Raw genomic sequence first — 23,906 nt, 5'->3', positions numbered from 1 at the left:
CACATAATTTGTTAAAAGATGGTGACTGGCGAAATAATTCAGTTAATATTATACAAATATGCAACCAAGTAGATCTACAAATCCAACATCTGCATCAAAAGAAAACAGGGACAATTTTAAATCGTATTTTAACAGCGCCCAAGGTGCAATTCCTTGGTAAGAAGAAATGATTAAGTTGGGAAAATGTTAGTAATCAATAAAATATGTTTGTTTGCAAATAAATAATACTTACATCGTTTTTTTGTTGATTATAATTAGGCTGTGACGTAGTAGATGCGTTAATATTAGATCCTTCACCATATTCAGATTCTATCAAATCTTCGGTAGTTTCCTCGTCAATATTCGATACACTATTAGCCGGAATCTCTTCATCCATGGTGAATTGAAGGAGGTCAAAATACCATAGCACTGGTGTATATAAATCATCTTGCGACATTCCAGACCTTTTGCTATCCTTCACTTTTTTTCAAATCTTTTCTAAACGATCCCCTTAGACTCTAATTTTTTTTATAACAACATATAACAACAAAATCTTTGTTGGCCTTCGGAAACCCAGCATCTTTACAGAATTTAACGAGTTTATCATAGGCGACATTTTTGAGATTACTATATTCCTTCCTTTTTATTTGCCAAAGGCATGGATATTATCGGTAAATATTAATAAAATCTGTAACAGCTTCTTTGCTCCAACAACGACCGTCCGACATAACGCGCTCCAAAAAGAAACAGTTCAACTTAAACAAATATGTATATAAAATAAAAACATGATCTTTTTATTTCGCTCAGTTAAAACCTTACGTGCAAAGACTAGTCGAAAATCGCGTGTGCTTGTTCCGAGAGAATCACGCGTTCAAACCTCTCGGATTTATTTACCTTTACACAGAAACGCGTGCGATTGATCGTGCATTTCGAAAATCGCGCAGTTAAAACTTTCGGTGTAAAGGCCGCTAAAAAAATTTGACATATGACTCAAATTTTTGTAAAAACTTGTTTGAGAGGATATCCATCTAAAATATATTCATATAATTTTTTGAGGTTTAGGTTATTGAAGGAGGTTTTTTGGCAAAACTGCAATTTTAAGATTTGAAGACGCTGCATCGCCCGCTATCAGCGGCTAACCCGGCACACACTCCTTTTCATGAGTTCTCATTTTTTTCCATTTTTACTTTTACCCATGAACTATAAATAAGAGGCCAAAAGAAGCTTCTTTACACAGTCAGATGCTTGACTGAAATCAACAAATACTACGACATCCCGGAAAATTGCATTTAAACTGATTGGCTAAACTTGACATACATTTCAACGGTTTTCGGTACACCCCACATACGAAAAATCGATGACACTTTCGGAACATTCCCATGACATGGCGACGGTGCGGGATTTCGCGCGCATTACCGTTAACGGTTTGAAAAGCGCAAGCGGCAAAAATTTGATTTAGTCCCGACGAATCGCGGGTGAGGATTTAGTCGTCCGATATTAAATTTTGTAGTCATACGATCGTGTAGACCAGCGGCTCCGGACGTGGTTTCCTCGTTTCGTTCGAATAATAACAGCGTAAACGCAATTTTATTTAATTTCGCGCGGGTATTTAGTATCGGGATACACGCGTTTATATGTTTTTTGTTGACTAAAGAATTAAGTATTGTTTGTTAAAGGTAAATGAACATTCCCGTTTTTATTGATAAATTAATAAGTTTTTGATGTGGTATATGTTGGCATGGTCTTTTTTAATCGATTCAATCAGAATTTTAAATTTAAAAGATTATTAGTATTATTCTTGGGAAAAATCTATGTATGGATTTTATGAGGTCGACGAATTCTGCACAGGCTGTCCTTTTATAGAATATCTCCTGGAATACATGTGGAAGATATAGTGCTGCGCAGTTTTTGCTATACTTTTCCGAAAATGTAACTATTTATGTCATTAAGAAAATGTTGAAATATTTTATAGATTCTGTTTTAGTTTTATTAAAAATCCACTTTTCAGCAATTTACAGTAACTTTATTAAATATTTGGAAATTTTTTTGGAAAACAGCGTTCATGATTACTTTTTCTCATAATAGTTATGAATTTTCTCAATGACACATCCTTACTCCCGTATTAATTATTTAAAAAAAAATCATTAAATAAGATTATTACTTAATTGATTGTTAATAACATTTTCACTGTTTTTTTAGACAAATTCAATTTTTCTTAACAACAAGAAAGAACAAGAAGATGATAAAAATTACATTGTTTAGCCTAGGACAAGATACCTTACTCTCGTTGGATATTTTCTGTTAATATTTTATGTCCAAGTTAATTAATAAATTTTAAATGGGTGCATAAGTTAATGAGATTTGATTTATTTTTCTTGAATTCAGAACAGTATAAGAATGACATTAATTAGATTAAAACTACCGGGACAAGATAACCCGCTCTGATTTGACACTTTTTGTTTCTATTTCGTACCCAAATGAATTAATAAATGTGAAATGTTTGCCTCATTTCATAACATACGACGCACTTTTACCTATTTTCTAGAATTGTAAACATAAACATAATATTTGTTTAGACTAGGGCAAGATAACTCAGCCTCGTTAGATAGTTTCTGTTTATACTCCAATTAATAAACTTAAAATTCTCCATTATACTTTAAATAACGGCTTATAATTTTTATTTTAGTACTAACAGGAACCAAAATGCCTTCGGAAGAATCCCACGTGTTCCACCCTCATCCGTCGGTGACGAAGAACGCCTACGTTAACTCCATGGCCCAGTATCAACAAATGTACAAGAAATCATTGGAGAATCCAGACGAATTTTGGGGCGAGATCGCCAAGCAGTTTCACTGGGAAACACCGATCGATAACCGTAACTTTTTTCGGTTTAATTTTGACCTAACCAAGGGGCCCATTTTTACTAAATGGATGGACGGTGCCACCACCAATGTCTCTTATAATTTGTTGGATAGGAATGTGAGAAATGGAAATGGAGACAAGGTAGCTTATTATTGGTGAGTAATGAAATTATGTCAAAGGAATTTTATGATTTGAGTCCATTCCGTACTTTTCTTCAGTGCATTTATCATAAATCTATTTATGCAAAATATTTTGAAATGTCTGTGGACTTAATATGAGTGTTTAAATTATTTAATTTTTAATATATAAGATAATATAGGTATCATATTTATACCAAAACTAGTTAAATTAAATATAATATACTGATATTTTACACTGAAACATAACAAAATATTACGAAATATTTTTTATATATTATTTAGTTTTGATGCGACAAGTACCACTCAACACTTATCATTTTGATGAATAAATCAAATTGTTTCAGTTTATAGTATTTTTTTAGCACGTGGTATCAATTAATTGCGAATTTCTATGGGACACAAGAGAGGGAACGTACAAATATGTGCCCACATTCTCAAGTGCAGACTTTTAAATCACTTTGAAAATTTGTTAATAAATTTAGTTCTCTGAAGTTATTTATTACATAAGGGATAATAACATAAGTCTATTTAACTCTTACAACCGACCTCATATTCATTTTAATTCAGTAGTCATAGCTCGCATTATTCTACTACCTATATATTTTGCTATATATTTTACTCTTAGGAAATACGCTGCTTTAAATATATACGTTGGAATAATATATTACAGGCGTAGGCAAAAAAAAATGTATACCTAAAATTCAACGCTTTTATGAAATCTACTCCTTTATTATGGAAAATATTATTGCCCTACTTAGGATTTATCTGCCAATTAAAAAATATCGATTCACAATATCATATTCTACATAGTTAACTGAAACTTTACGGGCAATGATGATAGATATGGAAACTGGCAAAATTTAAAAAATATGAGAATATTAATGACCTGAACTATCAATTATCAATAATCAATTAAGAAGTATGATTACACTTGCAACTCAACTGCTACAATAGATGTTTTGGTTATCCTTCTAGTACTATATTTCTTCTGCAGTTGTTTTGGTGTTAAGGGTTTTTTCGGAGTGGACAACTGTTCTTTTTTATCGTAAACACATTCCATTATTATAGACGCTGATTGTGACTCTACTATCTGTACATCATCATCATCAGAGAATTTACTTTTAATATCCCCCTCTTTTTCTGGGTTATCTTTGTCATTATTATATGCTTCTGCTTGTTCGTCATTCTCCGCAGTTATATTATCACAGTCAGTATTTGCTGGATGAACTTTTGGATCGTCTTCAATTTCCATGACGCCACTCTTATTTCCACTCTCTTCTACCTTAGGGGGAGTCTGGTTGGTTGGTGACTGTGGTGGATCGGTGGCACTGAAAAAATAGCTTTCATCAGTCGAGTATTTCCAGGTTTATCAGCAAGTCGTCAACTCCAGCCAGAGACCAAAATGTCGCCTTAAAACAGACATAAAAAACATACTTAATAAAAATCATCATTAAAAGAATAGATGGCCAAATAAGATGTTAAGTAAACTCGGTACCCTTGCAAACACATTCAGAAATTATAGTACGGTTGCAAAATATTATGATTTTAATAATAATTATTATTTCATTTAATAATATATTTGATAAACGCGTTTAATAGGAAATATTTTTGTTGTTTCTATCTCCACTCTAGAGTCACATTGTCAGTGAACAACTGAAAATCCTTAAAAAAGTAAACTTTGTTTTCCTCCTATATTAAAAAGGATTTCACAGAGACCACTATGGTCATCATTTTGGCACATTCACTACATCTTAGGGATCTAGCGATGGAGATAGCAACTTCAAAATTACTTACGAAAACGACATGCTTTTCTTGTACCTTATGTGCAACTCTGTATCGAGTACTAAATTTACTAGCTACCTTAATTTAGCCACTAAAAAATTATCAACGTTACCTACCGTCTGTTAGGTCTTAGGTGGAAATGACTGACTGCACAATTTTAAGTCGCTAGTATGTACTAAACGAGTAACGCATAATTAGGGAATTCAAACAATTTATTTTTGCTTGAATATATAAAACACAATTTTCACAGTACAAGAATAATACAAATATAAGAAGTCGTAATATTAAGACTTCAACTGTAAATAGTACACTGCACTATTAGGTTCACGGGAACAAAAATCTAAACTTTTACTTTGAACTAAAATTTTTTTACAATGATTTTTTTAAAAGGTTTACTAAAAATCGTTTCATTGGCAACTTTGTTGAAAAACAACTCCAAAATTTTGTGGAATTTTATATTTTTGCTAATATTGCCTTAATAGGACAAATATACAAAGGATAAACAAAAGCAATGTTAATGTATACATTGCCAATTTATGGTGAGTAGGTAGGCATAAATGCCTTAAATGGGCTTTACAAAACAAATATACATATTTACATTCATATCTACTTTTCAGTAATATTTTCCTTTATTCAGTCTATAATTTATTAGCCAATAAATTTTTAAATTTATTAACACCGTCAATTCATAAATATAAATATTTTACACAAATTAAATTTCCTAAATGCATAAATGCTTACTCTTACCAAGGGTTGCAAGAAGTCAAAAGTACCGGTGATGCCATTTTGAATCTTCTATAGCACACTTAACTTTGCCGATATTGTGATATATTCAAGACATTTCACTGTATATAGCGTTAATCATACTTGGCATAAGATATTTAAAGATCAAGGATTTTTGTTCGCGATGAATTAGAAATATCCGTACATTCCGGAGAACTTTCTTTAAAAAAGTCTGTACTTTGTCTAGATTTAAAAAAGTACTTTTAAATAATTAAAAATGTTCTTAGATATTTAAAAAAAAACTCATAAATTCTGTAAGGTTTGAACCTATGCGCCTTACTACTAGTACTACTACTATTTTTTAATTTAATAAATATTTCCTTTTTCTTTCAGGCAACTTCGAAAATCTAGATATTTTTACGAACTAAAACTTTGTTCTGTTCCTTACAGTAGGACCCTGTAGTTCCTAATAGTTAAGCATGTTCTTCTCTAGTCACAGCACTTCTGTGCCTTAGTTAACTGCCTTCCTTAGAAAAGGATCGGAAGTCTAGGCACCACAGTTTTCCAGATATTAATAAAGGAATGCAATTTGTACATCATACTGGATATGTTGAGAGTACAGGGTGTCCCAAATTCGAGGGTGACCATTGGAATCTCGGAAACCGTAAGAATTACAGGATCGGTTAAATGGAGGCAAAGTTGCGCAATTTGGAACTTAATAAAATGACGTTTAAAAAATTTTAAAATTTCGGATACTGCCGGAGTTATCCGAAAAAAATCGAGAATTGTCAAAATCGTTTTTACCTTCTACCGACTTTATTCACAGAGACATCGGAAAACTAAAAACATTTTTTCATTGCCACTTTTTATGTCCTACAACATGAGGCAAAAAAAATAACTCGACGTTTCGTTTTTTTTTCGATCATCGTCAACTTTATTTTTTCTTATAGGTGCCATATTGAATCTTCTCATTTTTTAAAAAGTATTTTTAATTGCCTATAAAATGGGGTATCGCACTCGCATATCCGATTACTCCTTCTAGTACTTCCTATAAGAACTCCATGAGCGCAAGAGAGAAAGATATATCAATGGGATTTCCAAATAAATTGATTTTATATGAACTGAAGCTATAAAATACTCTGTATTTGATATAGTTTTTTTTTAAACCAATTCAATGAAAATGTATCAATTGAATACAGGGTATTTCATAACTTTCGTTCATATATAAAACAGAGTTGATGATAATTTCCCAGATAAACTTATTAACAAATCTATTGATATAATCCCATTGAGTTCTTATGGGAAGTACTAGAAGGAGTACTATCTATACACTATCTAGTAAAAAAAAGAAACGAGAATTTTAGACTTTAAAAAACTTAATTTATAAAACAAACTCATATTCCCACCAAGAAAAAATCCCTGATGACTTTTGCCATTAGATAACTTATGAATATCTAATAGTTTATTTTCTTTTATACAATCACGCTTTAGTCATGTTTTTATATCATATAATATGTAATTTATCATATAATTTTTAAATATAAATATAAATATTTTAAAATATCACGAGATTCCTTAAGTCGTTGCTTGGGTATGATGCAATACCTTAAAGCATAAATCGTTTCAAGTTTTTTTTAAATTTTTGCCCTTGTAAATTAAAAATAATTGTAAAATGAAATGCAATTTTATATTGTGAATTATTTCGGGGATGTTCAAATCAGATAATTATGAAATATTAATAAATATTAAATGAAAGGAATATGAGGCAGGAAAAAACGCATTTTATGTATATATTAAAGACAAATAATTACCTATTATTAAATAATTTTCTATGTCAATAAATTTTCCTAAATTTTATAATTAGTTCCTCCTTCCTTATTAATGTTTCGTATAGATGAAACAAATTTATCACATAATGCAACGTATAACGTCCATTATGGATGACATTCATTTATTACGTATTAATAACAGACGTAACAATAACAGACTAATGTCCATGCAGTATTTACATCAGCTAATTAATTGTATTATTCGGCTAATTAGTAACAACAGGATAATTAGCCATGAAACAACAAAAAAAAGTTGGATCTTCGACCTTTACTTTTAAAAGTCATAATTTCTATTTGTAACTAAAAATGTATTAAATTAATGAATTTAATGTAAAATCTATTAAACATTAAAGTAAAACGGCCTTTTAATTTAAGTAAACGGTAATTATCAGTAGCGGCTCGTATAGGGTAAGGAAACAAGGGGCCAATTCAGGTTTTTAAATTTTGCTAATCAAATTACGAAAAATCGGTGAACAAAGAACTTCGAACCACCCCTGAAAACAATCAAATACCAATTTTTACAAGAGGTAGAGAAAGTCATTCCTTATATTTTCCCATCGTTCTTAACCTTAAAAAATACACAAAATTACATTGACAGAAAGAGCAATAATATGAAATTGATTTCTGTCTCTTTGTTATACTCGTGTAAAAGTGCTTTTTACAAATGAAGAGAAATGCTAAATGTTACGTTTATATTATCAATATCGTATCAATGCATCCGCAGCTCACAGGGAATATGGGAGATTATATCAAAACAGAGCTATCCCAAGTCGATTCGATGATGTTTGCTAAAATTAAAATGATTAATTAAATAAATATAATATAAAGTAATACAAACAATGAATATTTTTCAAAATGTCACTTTCTACAAAATCCTATAGTAGGTCTATGGAAGACGTAAGTATTTTATTTAGTAAGCCAGCAGAAGAAGTTAATGGTTTCATTTTTTATGAGGGATTATTTGGAATTTGGATATCGAAGAAATTACTTACGGTCAAGATTTGGTGTAGGAAAGCAGGAGTAGAATTATCTTCATCCTGGTCGTTCTGTAAAAACATTTGTTTCTAAGCTTTTGGCTACATTTTTATGATTAGAGCTTTTCTTTGTAAAGTTTTTAATGTTACTTAGTCATGTAAAATAAGGCGGCTCTGACCTATTTTTATTATGCCTATCAATTAATTTTCATTTAATCATCACATTCCTTTCTTGAATTGTATTAAATAATAGTTTTGCATTATTCTGGATCTGTGTTATTTTTGTAACCCTTTATTATTTCGAAAGGTGTAAATTTTGTGACACTAATACGAAACATAAAATTCTTACCCTTTAAAATCCTTGTTGTTAGTTTTACAGTGTATGTGTAGATCCTAAGGCCTGATGATGCCCTGCTTATACAGGGCGAAACACGTGTAAGCCAATAAAATTCTTATGAGACCGTGACATTGTTTTTTGTTTGTCTGTTTGTTTGCTAATACGGAACGTTTTATTAGTCGATCAGGTGTAAGACTATGGTGCTGTTCGTTCAAGCATCGAAAATGCTCAATTAAAGTAGAGTGTAACCTTTTTACAGGGGAATTTGAATTGCTGTTTTTTGGAGTTTTAAAGTGTAATTCAATTTTATAAAGATTGCAATAATCTTCAACTACTTTATTTTTGAATTCGGGTCCGAATGTACAGCTATTTTTTAGGGTGATCATGAAGGCTTATAAATTGTAAAAGATTTTCTACAATAGAGATTCCATTTATTGATTTTAGGGGATAAGCTTTACCATAGCGAGAAAAGGAGTCGTTAATGATTAAAAGAAATTTCATTCGAAATTTTAAAAGTATCCATACGGATATGGGATCAAACGGTTTTGAACTTGTAGGGGTGAAGTTAAATAGTGAGATGTATATAAAATGTTTAAATGCTAATTAATATAGGCTTTCTTAAAGAAACTTCCAATTTGCCTAAATAATATGTCACCAAGATGGAGTACCACCACAAAAAGCGATGCCTGTTGTAAATATTTTTTTAACAATAGATACAGGCATAGGTCAGCTAAATAGTTCTGAGCTTCCACCTATGGTTTAATTTTTTTTGGGGTGTTTTTAAAGGACAAAAATGTCTAGCGTTTTAAAGTTGCATTGATTAAAAAGGTAGGCATCAAATCAAATAAAATTTTCTTCAAATTTAAATATTCATAAATTACATTTGAGTTCTTCATAGACATTATTTTTTTATCAAAAATTTTGTTTAATTGGCACCTAGAGGTTGATACCCCTGTATGTGTACTGAAATATTACTTATATTACTTAAATGTATCATATATTCATTCATTTTCCTATTTATTCACAGGTGTGGAATTAAATACTATTTTTCTACCCTATGAGATAAGTTTAGAAAAAGTTTCATAATTATTTACAATAAAGTCCTTACACCTTTCATTAAAAATCTTAATCCTTCTTATAGTTTTAATTTTATTTGGTATGTAAAATTTTGATGCTAAATAATTTGCAAATTTTAAATTTATGGTTTTTTTTAATTTGGTGGTATAAATAAGTGTCTATTAACATTTGCTCTTGTGTCATGATGATGGCTTACGATTTTTTTTTGTGTTTCTTTTTTATGTACATATATAGGTACCAATATAATATATGTATAAACAGTCTAAGTTGCAGATGTCGCTGTTATACAATGATTTAGTTGGATATCGCCTATCTTTCCTAAAAATTATCTTTCGGCCTATTGAGCAATTGTGAAATTTCACTATTTTAGTCGTATAAGTCGTATATAGTTTAAATGTTTTCATTTATTTATTTATAGCTTCTGAAAATAATGGTTTTGAATAACTATATTCTAACCGGATTTTAGTATTAAAACACAACACACAAAATAACTCAAAAACTGTTGAACCAAATGTTAATAATGCATATGAGGAGCAACTATCCAAAACGCATTAAATCCATTTTTTAACATTTTTCAGGTGAATATTAAAATTTCCTGTATTTTAGACAACCTATTATCCTGACAGTCTAGTTTCATCAAAATGATTTAAATCCATTAGAAACAGCTATAGTGAAATCAAGGAATTAAGCAAAATGCATTAAATCCATTTTAGTATCCCTTTTGTTGTGTGGATATGAACGCAAGAAAACCCACGTTTTATACATGGACCGAAAATATGGCTGGTAGGGGGGCTGTTGAGGTATCATCTGCACTTTTGGCCCATCTGAATTACCTGGACCTCCTAAATATACAGAAACTTCGCCTTTTCTGTGACGGGTGTGGAGGGCAAAAACAAAAATGCCCATGTAACCCATGCCCTTTATTACCTTTTAAAAAAACAATCACCCGAGAGTTTAAAAGAAATAAATATTACCTTTCTAGTAAGAGGACATAGTTTCTTACCTGCTGATAGGGTATTTGGCCGAGTAGAGAAAGTCTTAAGAAAACAAACAACAATCAAGACTACAGAAGAATACAACAATATATATAGCGAGTTTGGAGAAGTAAAATATCTTGGGGAAGACTGGCTACTTTATGACATCAAACACCTACAAGAATTTCTAAAAAAGACTGACGGTATATCCGACATGAAAAGGGTCGTGTTGCGAAAGAATCAAGCTTCACCCATCTCCATAACACTCTTCGAAAACTTTAGGTATGAAAGTCGAAAAACTCTGCTAAAGAAAGGTAAAAGGGATTCTCAGCTACAAATGGAACTACTTGAACTTGGAAGACCTCTTAAGGAAAAAAAGACAAAATCTTTAAAACATTTATTGGCTCAAGAGTTTGGTGAAGAATGGGAGCAAGGAGATGAACTGGAATGGTACAAAACTATTTTGGAAACCAGTGGAAATGAAATAGAGGAAGAACAACACGACAATGCTGGAGCTACCTGTGACTGCTTAGAAGAAGATGTCGGTTTACATATTTGATTACTTTGTAATTTTCTTAATAAAATAAGTTTTTCACTAAAATTTCAGATTTTATTAACCTTGTAAATAACATGAAATATTTGTTTTGTACAAAACGCAATAAATCCAAAAAAGAATTGAGCACAAAGAAATAAATCCACACTAACTAAATAAAATGACATAAATTCGCATTCCAATTAAGCAAAACAAATTAAATCCATTAAAAAAATGAACATATTTCTATTAATGTTATACATTTTATAACGGAGCCGCACTTTTTTTGCGAGAAAACTGTTTTTAATATCATTCTTTACAAGAATAAATTAAAATTTTTTATTAATTTAATGCCTTTTGGATAGTTGCTCCTCATATGTTTTTAAAATAAGAATAAAAATACTTATAATTTAAAGAAATAAAATAAAATATATCCCTTTTAAGAAATGTTTCTTCTGATTTTTTTTTCATTTATGTTGCAGTACCGTGATTTTCCATTTTTTTATACAGGTTGGATCAAAAAAGTTAAGAGGAAGAGGAAAATATAAGGAATAACCCTGAATAACTTTCACTCGATCATATAAGTATAGGAATTATCATAATATACTTAAGTACCTATCCTATGTATCTCCTAAATCACGCCACTTTTCTTTGTATAGTGCTGATTATCTGTAAATAGATCAGTTACTTGCCATTCTCAAGAGTTATGGTATCAAAAATCAAAACAGTGTTATTGTTAACCTTGTAGCACAAAAAATATGAACTCAGGAAGCAAAAATTTGCCTTTCAATAATTATCAGTTCACATTGAAGCGAAAGGGGATTCCAATGTCAAAAATAAATAATTTGCGAGGCGTGCGGACTTTGTCTTTACGGAATTACTTTTTCGATTAGACCCGCTTTACTTATTCATGATAAGGTCGTGTCACGCTACTTTTTTACAGTGATTATTTAAATGATTATATTGAAATATTATAGGCGTATCAGGATTTATTGCAATAAGGATAATGTTTCTGTTTTAATTTAATTTTATAGGGAGTTTTAAGTAAAACAATATTTTGTTAAAGTGAATATTTCTAATCATAAATTTCTATAATCTAGTAAAAATTATATCATTTTTTTGTAGTAAAATTTAAAAGAAAAAAAGAGAAGCTTTTTTAGAACAGACCAGAAAAAGACACAAAAGCTTTCTTTAAATGCATGGAAGACATAAATGAGTTTAAATGCTTGAAAAATTAGTATCAAATGCTAAGTGTAAAAAACATGATTCAAAGGAAATGCCTGGGCATAAAGTCGAAAATAATTCCAAATATCGACGAGATCTTAACGGCCGAGTTAACACTAGATATTTTGGGAATTTTTAAAATTTCGATTTTGTATACCTTACAGTATTATTGATTTCAATTTAACCATTTATAATCTGACGCAAATGAAAAGGAACAATATAAAAAATTCGAGAAAAAAAATTGTAATGCCTGGAAATAATAAATAAATTATAGCATATGTTATATTATGTATACCTGGAGTGGAGCATATTTCATAAGAAATTACTTCAGATGCCTGGAATTAAATGATTCCAATCCTTTGAAATATGCAAGAATTACTTTAAAGCACCTAGAAAATATAAGATTATGCGACTAAATACAAAACCACATTTGGCCGATTTTTTTACAAATTTGGATACCTGAAAAATTATTGATCTAGATAACAAGAAAACAAGGAAAAAAATTAAAATACCTCGACAATAAAAACGTCAAATCCTTGAAACAAAATGACAAGTGTAAAAGCCTGAAACGTATAAGAAATACTTTCAATACCTGGAAAAATAAGCCATTATTTTACCGACTTCAACTATAACCAAAAAAATTCACTTTCAAACTACACCTTCTTATCCAGGGAGAGTTTCAAAATAATTTAAAGTGGCTGGACTCAAATAAATAATTACTTCAAAGGTTTGGAACAAATAAGAAATAATTTTCGTCTTTTAAAAGATTTAAAAGTAAAAAATTACCTCATTGCCGAACTCCGTCCAAAAGAAAGGACTTTCCTAAAATGCCTGAAAGAGAAAATAATCAAATCCTGAAAAATATAAAAAATTATTTATGAAATGCCTGACATAAAATTTAATACACCTGGAGTAAATAAACCATAACTTTAACTGACTCAAAAGAGTAGCTTGGATAAAAACCTACAATAAGATGCAAAATTATTCTAAGCATCTGGAATATATTTAGCACATAGTGCACATTTTTAGCACCCAAAGGCTTAAAATGTTAATAAGGAAATTGTTTTTTAAAATTGCAATAAGCATAGGTAAAAATTATACCGAACCTGATTTCTTCTTTTTTTTTTAGGGAGGGTAACCATCCAGACGACTACAGCAGACTCACCTATAAAAAGCTCCTAGAAGAAGTATGCCAGTTCGCCAACGTTTTAAAAGCCCGAGGGGTGAAAAAGGGTGACAGGGTCGCAGTTTACATGCCCATGATTTTGGAGGCGGTCATTACACTGCTCGCTTGTGCTAGGATAGGAGCGGTACATTCCTTGGTGGTAAGCTCCCTTTGTAAATATAATTTGGTGTTTCAGTTTCTATAGATTTAAAAGAAGTCTCTGATAATTTAAATCTTCTCATATATTTGAGGTATTTGGGTGAAATTGGAGGAAAGGGCGTATTTCTCTTAAATTAGTGCAAAACGGTTTCTTATGTAAAAAAAGCCTTGAAATGAAAACATATTCAACTTACAAAATAGCACTGCTAGAATAGATATGGACGTTCATAGGATATCCCATCAACTCTTACGAAGATTTGTATATTAAGTATATATTCGCTGGTACATTCTAAAGGTGCGTCCAGACAAGGCGCGCCGAACCGCGCTGAGCATTTGTAAACGTTGCAGTAACGTTAACGAACATAATTTGGCCTTTATGCGAGAAATGTCCAAACCGACTGCTCCGTTCTGCAACAAATAGTTGTTCGTCACTGTTTCAACCTCTGCGATTAGTAGTTTGGTTTTTTTAAATTTTGGGGTGAATATTGCTCGTTGAACAGATAGTTTTGGTGGCATTTCGCTTTTTTGAGGTTAAGTAGTAGTAAGGCTGGGGGAGCTAGAGCTCGGCAAGTAGGCCTAAACAGTCCCTTTTCGCCAATTTGTGTGGTTAAAGTAGAAATTCTATTTGTTCTATAGTTCTATAGCTGGCAAGATCAAAATTGGTAAATAAGTTTAGTGAGAAAAAGGGCTAAGGAATATCGTAACAGGCATCATACTAGCGGAAAAAAGTTTTAATTGAAATAATGGTATTTAATAGATAAATCCAATGTATAATCTTTACGAATTTAAATCTTAAACATACACCACATAGTTTGTCTTTTGTTAAATGCCATTATTGGAAAGGGTAAAAAAATTTATTTATTTAATGGAATGATTAAATATCGTTTAGAATATTACTTTATGACTCTTTCCACATAAAATTTTGCGATTTAAACATGCATGTCATGTGACAATATAAGCAACATTGGCACACGGACTATTCGCGGCACATCAAAGATTCTAATAGATCTCTGAGCTGAACTATACATACATTTAGCCGCTAATAAGTGTACATTTAAAGGTGGCCATTTTTTGGTGACAAGCGATGAATTTATTATTTTTTAATTATAATATTTTAGATTTTTACTTAATAGGGAAATTAAGAGTTATATCAAAGATTTTCAATAAGAATATATCACTAATAAAGAAATATAAAATGTATAACCTCTGCTAATCGATAAAGATTTTTGCATTGAAGGAAAAATTTTAAAAAACATATAATTACATTTACAATCTTAATCTCTGTTTACCCACAATTAAAATTAATAATTTTAAGCAAAAAGTCTTACAAAAACAAATCTATCGCAGAAAATTTAGATTTCTATTTGGCCGATTTAACGAATTATTCGATCAAGTACATAATTTACATACTTATATACGAATACCTGACATCTTTATCCGTTCTAATAAGCTATTTTGACGTAAAAGTCCAAAAGTTCCGATTCAAAAATCGCTTATTCATTCGACCTGCTTTTCGTCCAACGTAAAAGTGTAAACTTTAACAATTTTCCTTAATGCAGTACAAAATTACGATAATTTATGGATGATTCGGTATTCGAGTATAATCGATTCCGAAGCAATCAATATATTACGTTGTTATTGAACTTGTTTTTTATTATTAGAAATTCAACGCCGATTTTGCGAAGAAATCATACATTAGCTAATATTATTTTGCCATTGCAGTTTGCAGGCTTTTCATCCGATTCCTTCGCAGAACGAATCTATGATTGTGAAGCTAGAGTTATCGTAACTGCAGATGGGGTGTGGAGGGGTGAGAAGTTGCTGCAACTGAAAACCATATGCGACCAAGCGATGGCCAAGTGCTCTAAAGATGGTCATAATGTCGAAACTTGTATAGTCGTTTCGCATTTGGAAAGGGTTACTGCACCGAAGAGTGGAGTACCGCATAAGCAAACGAATAAGGTGAGATTTATATCTTTTGCCGATGTGTATTCCAGGCAGCAAGGTGTAGTTGAATCAACGTTAAATTTCCGAAACTTTCCGACGTTGTAACAACAGTTGAATTAACGTTGATAAGAAGACGCAATGTCATAACTGAGACAACGATATTTTTATTTGTTGAATCAACGTCATATTTTGCATTGATTTCAATGCTCAATTCAATGTTGAATAAATATGTTATTGATGTTAGATTATCTACGTAAACAAAATGTTTCAATTTTGACTCATCACCATTCCGTTCTTGGTAAATATAAGGTTGTCATGTTGATGCAAAGTTACGCCTGCACTACGGTAAGTCTCAGTTGGAGTATAGAAAATGTGCATGCTATTAAGTCACTCCACTTTAATTTATTATATGTTGACTATATTAATTAAGTTTTTATATATCATTTGTTATCTGAAAATAAATTAAGTTTACTTTTAAAAATTCACGCCTGCATGCAACATTTACAGGGTGCGGCATAATTGTCTCCCTGTTTTTAAGGCTTAATAAAAGAAACGTTATTTGAAATACAACTAGCAACAGCTTTACAGGGTGCGGCATAATTGTCTCCCTGTTTTTAAGGCTTAATAAAAGAAACGTTATTTGAAATACAACTAGCAGCCGTGCTACGTTAACGACTAAGTATCTAGTACGGTTTTAAGCTCAATCGATGAAAAGAAAAATTTTAAACAAAATGGCTATCTTACTTACAAAGGTCAAATTTTGGACTTGTACGGTTTTCGAACTCACCGATTCAAATGTAAGACAGAATATGTGGTTCCTACACGATGGGGCTCCACCACTTTTAGACGAGAACTTCCAGTTTCCGAATAAATGGACCTAGTTCTTTCTTGTCCACCTCGCTCCCCAAATTTAACGCCTAGCGATTTTTTTCTGTGGGTCTATTTAAAAGACTTTTGAACCGATTCCAAGCGGTCTATCGGTAATTACCGTTCCTAAATGGTATTAACAACCTAAATGGTATTAAACACGTCCAAGCGGTTACAGTAAAGTTATAAGCGTTTGAGATACGTGACGTCACCAATTAGCCCTTTATGCGTCATCAATTTGGAACAGTAATTACCCACGTCCGGAGCTGTTTTCTAAACGTCAAATTTCAAAGGTATTGAAATAAATGCAGGAAAAAATAAAAACAAACAACAAATTATTTCCTTTTTAAAAATGATGCAAAATTTATTATGGCTAATTAGTTTTCTTTTTTGATATTTATGTTTAAGAACTAATTACATATAATATTACTGGCGTCTGGGGTATTATTTAAAAACAAACAAAATGATGATAGTGACAGCTGACAAATTACGAAGTTACTTCAACCAAACAAGTCCAAGCGGACACGATTGGTTATGTTATAAAGGGACTATTCAAGGTGAACCAAGGGCTTAACCGCGGTTAAAACCGATAGATCGCTTGGAATCGGTTTTGGTGTATCATGATGGAGCAGTAAATACTCCGGCAGAATTTCAAAGACGCATTGAGAATTATTTTATTTAAATTCGTGGACACCATTTTATTTTCGAAGTTAGTGAAGTGTCGTGGATTCGCCGAACAAGGTTTTGTGTTAATCGAATGAAGATTTTTTTTTAAGAATTTTTTATTAATGTAAAGTAAGTCTTTTCACCTGTAACTTTTATATAGGTAATTTTTGATATAGTAGAACAAATTGTAAAGAATTAAAAGCCCTTTAAGATGATGTATATATAATAAGACTTTCCTGGCTAAGATTTATTATAAAATTAAATCTCCCTCAATTTTATTGTGTACTTGTGATTGCGTTTTCGTGAACTACAAATTATTAATCTTGATCTCTTTTTAACAGACTCCGATGATCCCAGGAAGAGACGTTTGGTGGCAAGAAGTCGTACCTCAAGCCTCAACCAGCTGTTATCCAGAATGGATGCAAGCTGAGGATCCTTTATTTATGCTTTACACAAGCGGTTCTACAGGTACTTCTTTTTGGCCTTTTTTTTAATTAATTTTAAATTTAATTTTTTATTAAGGTAAACCTAAAGGCGTCGTACACACGACAGGTGGTTACATGATTTATGCTGCAACTACTTTTAAATACGTCTTTGATTATAAACCAAATGATGTGTACTGGTGTACTGCCGATATTGGTTGGATTACTGGACATTCTTATGTTGTTTATGGGCCACTGGCTAATGGTGCTACCTCAGTTTTGGTAAGTCTTTTTTTTCATAAATTTTTATTTTTTTTAGATGTATTTAAGTAACAGTAGCGAAACTCCTAACTCGATAGACATAAAAAAAGATAAAAAGAAAATTTCTTTCTATGCACTATTAGCACTCGCTAACCTTCTCTCTATGTCATTCGGAATCGTTCGGCTTTAAAAATTCTTATAGGGTCGTTACGCTAGTTTGCTGACCATACCCGGTTCTCGATCACTTTTACGTTTAGTCGTTAATAAATAATAAATAATAATACCCTAATTCCCATTCAAAAGTACAAATGGCTGGCTGACAGTGCTGCCAACCTAAAATATAACAAGCTTTGGTGAGAGTCGAAGCGTGTGGCGCATAAAATTCAGTAAGTCACTAGCCATCCAGTGAGTAGTAATTTTAGTCACGTGTGTAGAAAATATGTTAGTGTGGCCGCCTCAGAAAATAGTAAGTAACGTCCTTTTGGATCATAAAAGCATTAGCCAAATATTTTAGTATTATAGTAGATTAATTTTTTAATGTATTTTATTGGGAAAATATGGTTTAAAATATGTTTTTGTACATAATATGTGATGGTCGAGAACTAGCTTTTAAGAGACCTAACAACAATTCAGCCTATATAATTATAAAGAGTTAAATTGGTTTTTCGTTTTGAACAATTGACTAGAAATCTTATAATTAATTATATTTTTTAGTTTACGACTATTTTTGTTTCATTCAAACATTGCAGAATTATTATATTTGCATTTGGTCAATTATCCGGTCGAGAAACTAGGCAAAGCTGATCTAGTTTCCATCCAGCATGGCTTTGGATGGTCGACGAACTAAATTATAGATATCCAATTCTCGACCAACATGTATTTCTTATGGCTAATTTTGGTCGCATATCTAATACGTTTTTATGTAGCGAATAGCGACCTGTCGGTTTCCAGTCCAGGAACATTAGGGCTAATTTCAAACTGGTTTTTTACAGTGGCATCTAAGAAAAACAAAAACCAAAATCAAAACCCTAAAAAGGACAACAAAAAAATACCAAAAATGCAATAATTACTAGAGTGGCGAAAAAGAGGACCATCATCAAATATGCAGCAGAAGATTTACAAAATGCATTATTGGCCATAAGATTAAAAGAAATGGAAATTAGGGAGGCAAGCAGAATTTACAAAGTTCCTAAAACTACTCTCCTGGATAAAATATCCGGATGAGTTTTTGATCCAATAAAAAAACCTGGTCCAGCACCATTACTAACAGTTGAGGGATAAACGAAGATTAGGAACTGGATCATTGATATAGCTAAATGTGGGTTTCCTATTACAAAATAGTTACATATAGACACTGTGTCCAAAATAGTAGCCGACACAGGTCAAGAAGTGTTTCACCAAAACAAAGTTTACTGAATAAAATACTAAAAGTATTTTATTCAGTAAACTTAAAATAACATTCCAGGACAAATTTGGTATAAAGCCTTTTTAGCCAAACATCCAGACATATCCATAGACAAAAAAAAGAGAGTATTATTGCCTTTAAAGCGTACAGAAAATAAATCCATCCAAGGGCCAAAGAGTGCTATATCCACACCAGTCTTATCACAGGACATATTTGATAAACATTTAACATTTCCAGAACCACTTAAGAGAAGCAAAAATATTAGCAGAAATAAAGGAGAAAAAACTTCCAGTGCATTTTTTCAAAAAAATGTGCAAAAGAAAAAACATTACGCAAAAATTATCAGATACGTCCACGGATACACCTAAAATTCCATGTGGATTATGTGCAGGATAGGATAGGATTGAATAGTGATACAGAGGATGATGACAAAAAGAATATTGGTTGTGACTTTTGTGATAAATGGTGTACCGAATTAAAAGATACCGCGTATGAAATAGCTGCAGCTAGAGAGTACAAATGTAGTAAATGTGAGTAAGGCTAGTGAATGTAGGTATTTAAATCTTTTGTTTTTAATTTTAGTTTAATCAAGAATTCTCTTTTCGTTCCTTTCTTATTATTTATTTGCTCCAACCTATGTTTAGTTTTTTTTTAACTTTTTATAAGTAGGTACAACTATGATAAGCTTTTAAGCAATAAGGCTGATTTATTTTTATATTTAAATGTATGTACATTCTAAATATTAAAGCAATGAAACCAAATAATAACCAAAATACCTCTTGGTTGGTAGTTAAAGAAGAATTTCTATTTATTTTATATGTGTGTACCTGGGTGTAGGTTTTAAGTTTTTTAAACACAGAAAATAATTTTTTTTTAAATATCTATGTTTTAAGTTTAATAATAAAAACAGGATTTTTTTGCCTTCTACAATTTCAGGAAAACTTTTTAATAGATTGGGTAAGTTATTGTTGAATCTATAAGGTCTGTTTAAAATTCCTGTATAAAAAGGTGTTCGGAAATTAACACAAAATTGGTCGAAAATTGCGGCGGGTGGTCGAGAACTAGCGAAATTAGACTTTTTCCATGTTGCATTTAAGTACATATGTATAAACTGTAAAACACGTACAAATAATAAATTTCAATTATAGAGAGAGAGCCCCATGAAAGACACACACACGAGAAATACAGAGATACAGACAGAGGAATATTACAAAAATGTTTAAATATATGTTTTGAATTCATGGAACCTTTAACGTCACTGGCGAGATAAATATGACATCACATAAAAAAAAGTAAAAGCATTTTTTATGATTTAGGACTAATAAACATTTCTGAATCACTGTTAATAAATATATTTGTATGTATGTACAGATAAATATATTTGTATGTATGTTCCAAGGCAATATTATATATATAAAAAAATAGTTGCAGGACGATAAATGATTGAATGCACTGCCAACTTAACTTTAAGAAGAAATTATAAAAAATGTAAAATATAAAGCATACAAAATATTAAGAGAATAAATTAGTTTCTACTCAATTTATGGAAGCTTTAAAATCACTGCCGATATATAACTGATATCCAAGCTGATAAGAAAAAATCATAGCCAAGATAAATGTTATTGCATCCTTTGCATTTTGCGATTTTTAGTCAATTGCCCTTCTAATAGATCACTTAATCGATTCTGGTTCCATAACTAACATTATTTTAATATATTACCAAACAATGACGGACCTTGTAAACGAATTTTTGTATTGTCACTATTACACGTTCCACTTAAGTCCGTCTAGCTTTTATTTTTTATTAAAATGCAAAACCGGGTTAAATTTTTGCATAAATACTGACAACCTTTGAAGGTTTAAATATGTTTTTCATGTGATTTTTAGTTTGAAGGAACACCATTCTATCCCGAAAACGACCGATTTTGGACGGTAGTAGACAAATACAAGGTGACCCAGTTCTACACTGCACCCACAGCTATTAGAACCTTAATGAAATTTGACGATCATTTAGTTACCAAGTAAGAAATTGGGAAAACCGTCACGTGAATTTTATTTAATTTGGATATTTTAGGCATGATCTATCTTCCTTAAGAGTATTAGCGTCGGTAGGAGAACCAATTAACCCAGAGGCATGGCTTTGGTACTACAAACTGGTGGGTCACCAAAGGTGTTCCATAGCAGACACCTTTTGGCAAACTGAAACTGGTGGACATGTGCTCACCACCCTCCCTGGTGTCCACCCAATGAAACCTGGAGCAGCGGTAGGATACAACGTGTTCATCTGTTATGATTTAATATTTAAAATTTATTTTTCTAGGGGTTTCCTTTCTTTGGAGTAGAACCTGTACTATTAGATGAAAACGGCAAAGTAATCAAAGGGGAAGGTGAAGGATATTTAGTGTTTGCCAGACCTTGGCCGGGCCTAATGAGGACGCTATACGGAAATCACGATCGATATGAACTGACCTACTTTTCGAAATTCCCTGGATATTATTGTACCGGAGATGGTAAGAACAGGAATTTTTATTAAATTTATAAATAAAATATAAATTTTATATAAACTTATATATCACTAAAATAGTTGAGAAGTAGTAAGAGAGCCTGTACTAATTTCAGTCATTCCAAGTTTAAGATCTGATGATATTATTTTCCAGGTTCATAAAGAATTATAGTTAATTTGTAAGTAGAAGTCCATTCTTAAAGTGAAATGGCTTTAATACAGCTGGTTAGGAAGGACGAGAAGACTTTTCTCCACAAATCAAAAATGCCAATCTTTTAATCAAGAGAAAAGTCCTCCTGACCTTCCTAACATGCTAAATTATAATTGAGTCGCTTCTTTGATATTTGGCGATATAGCTAATGCTTTTGAGTATGTCAGTCAAAATATTTTGCTTCACAAGTTGAAGTTATACCTCTCTGGCAAAGGAAATTACATTGGGTTAGTTTCAACCTTTGAAAAAAGAGTTCCTTAGAGTTCTGTATTGGTCCTTATCTTTTGTTTTCTGAAGGTAAATAGAGTATGAAAATTAGTTCCTTCTAGACTCTAGGAGATATTTTATTTTAGGCATGTTTTTTCTCTTCTAATTATACCCATCCTGTATATCCGTAGCTTCGCTGTGTTGTGTCGAACCCATATTAAATTATTTCAAATGTTTTTTATTCACACATATATATAATACACATTTATTATTGGTGCAGTCGGTAGGTTATACATGGTTGTTATAGAACACCAAGTATTTTAATTAAAATATTTTTTAAATAGTTTTTTTTCCCGGCATTTGAAGTCATTTTTGAAGTTTCTTGCTGTAGTTTCTAGTTCTCTCTATCTCCTATAGTTAAAAAAAATATATATTTCTAATGGTCATTAACCCAATGACCTAGTAGAGCACCTGCCAGTGATTTCTATCCTGATAGACATCAATTTAACCTCTTTTTTATTTCAATTTTAGGAGCAAAACGAGACGCTGATGGTTATCTTTGGGTCACCGGCCGTGTGGACGATATGCTTAACGTTTCTGGCCATCTAATGTCAACCGCCGAAGTAGAATCAGTTTTAACAGAGCACCATGGTGTAGCTGAGGCCGCTGTAGTAGCGAAACCCCACCCAGTCAAGGGAGAATGCCTGTACTGCTTTATTACATTGACAGAAACAGGTACTAAACTACAATCAGTTTTTAAGCCAATTGGATGTAATAAATAAAATTAAATTTAAAGGTAAATTCGACGATAAACTACTTCAAGAACTGAAGACCCACATCAGGGGTCGAATAGGTCCGTTTGCGCAGCCGGAAGTGATACAAAACGCGCCTGCCCTACCGAAAACTCGAAGTGGTAAAATAATGAGGCGGATATTAAGAAAAATTGCTGTGAATGACAGGGATGTCGGTGATATTAGTACGCTAGCAGACAGTAGCGTTGTGGAACAGCTGTTTGCTAGCAGACCTGCCAATGCTTAAAGATTAGATGAAGTTAGGTTTAGTTAGTTAGCAATTATTGATAATAGGTGTATTTTTTTTATTCGAATTTTTTTATACGTACATTTGTTAATTCAGGCTTGAATTGGCAAAATTGAGTGGCTTTTTAAAGGATCCCTGAGAGCACTTTGCATAATGTGAAACTTTTGAGATAGGAATGTTTGGTATTGATATTCTCTGACTAGACGAGAATCCCAGTTTGTTAAGTTCTACGAAAACACTTGACAAATGGAATATGGAATAAATTATGCTACTGAGATGTTACCATTTGATTATTTTTTAATAAGCTGTCAACCTATACATTATGACGCAATTTTTTATGTAATAAATCGTCGCACAAGACTGCTGATATATTCGCATTTTAGCCTTAATACCATCAACATATCATTCTAGATTTGGGTCACTTTGCATTTAAAAAATAATAATTTGTTCTCAAAACTTTATCGCGATTATGATGTTTTTAGTTATACGTTGTTTATTTTTAGAGCATGTAACTTATTTAAGTGTACCAGATACCAGATCTATATGGCTGTATTGTAATGGATAAAAAACGCTTAAAATATATGACTATTGTTGTTAAAAATATAAAGTATTACGAACAATA

At 31.5% G+C, this 23,906-nt stretch overlaps 1 protein-coding gene across 1 annotated transcript; it reads left to right on the top strand.

The window, feature by feature from the left end:
* Positions 1 to 1,437: 1,437 nt before the first annotated feature.
* Positions 1,438 to 23,906, top strand: LOC126740000 (acetyl-coenzyme A synthetase). The gene is made up of 11 exons (XM_050445851.1): positions 1,438 to 1,655; positions 2,666 to 2,996; positions 13,563 to 13,758; positions 15,480 to 15,719; positions 17,579 to 17,705; positions 17,760 to 17,941; positions 21,213 to 21,346; positions 21,400 to 21,589; positions 21,646 to 21,835; positions 22,778 to 22,981; positions 23,043 to 23,906. Exons 2-11 carry the CDS (start codon positions 2,683 to 2,685, stop codon positions 23,282 to 23,284), a joined length of 2,019 nt encoding a protein of 672 aa, XP_050301808.1. The 5' UTR covers positions 1,438 to 1,655; positions 2,666 to 2,682; the 3' UTR covers positions 23,285 to 23,906.

This window comes from Anthonomus grandis, chromosome 8 (assembly GCF_022605725.1).
Source record: "Anthonomus grandis grandis chromosome 8, icAntGran1.3, whole genome shotgun sequence".
In the NCBI taxonomy this organism is placed as follows: domain Eukaryota; kingdom Metazoa; phylum Arthropoda; class Insecta; order Coleoptera; family Curculionidae; genus Anthonomus; species Anthonomus grandis.
This window is presented reverse-complemented; position numbering and strand designations above follow the sequence as displayed.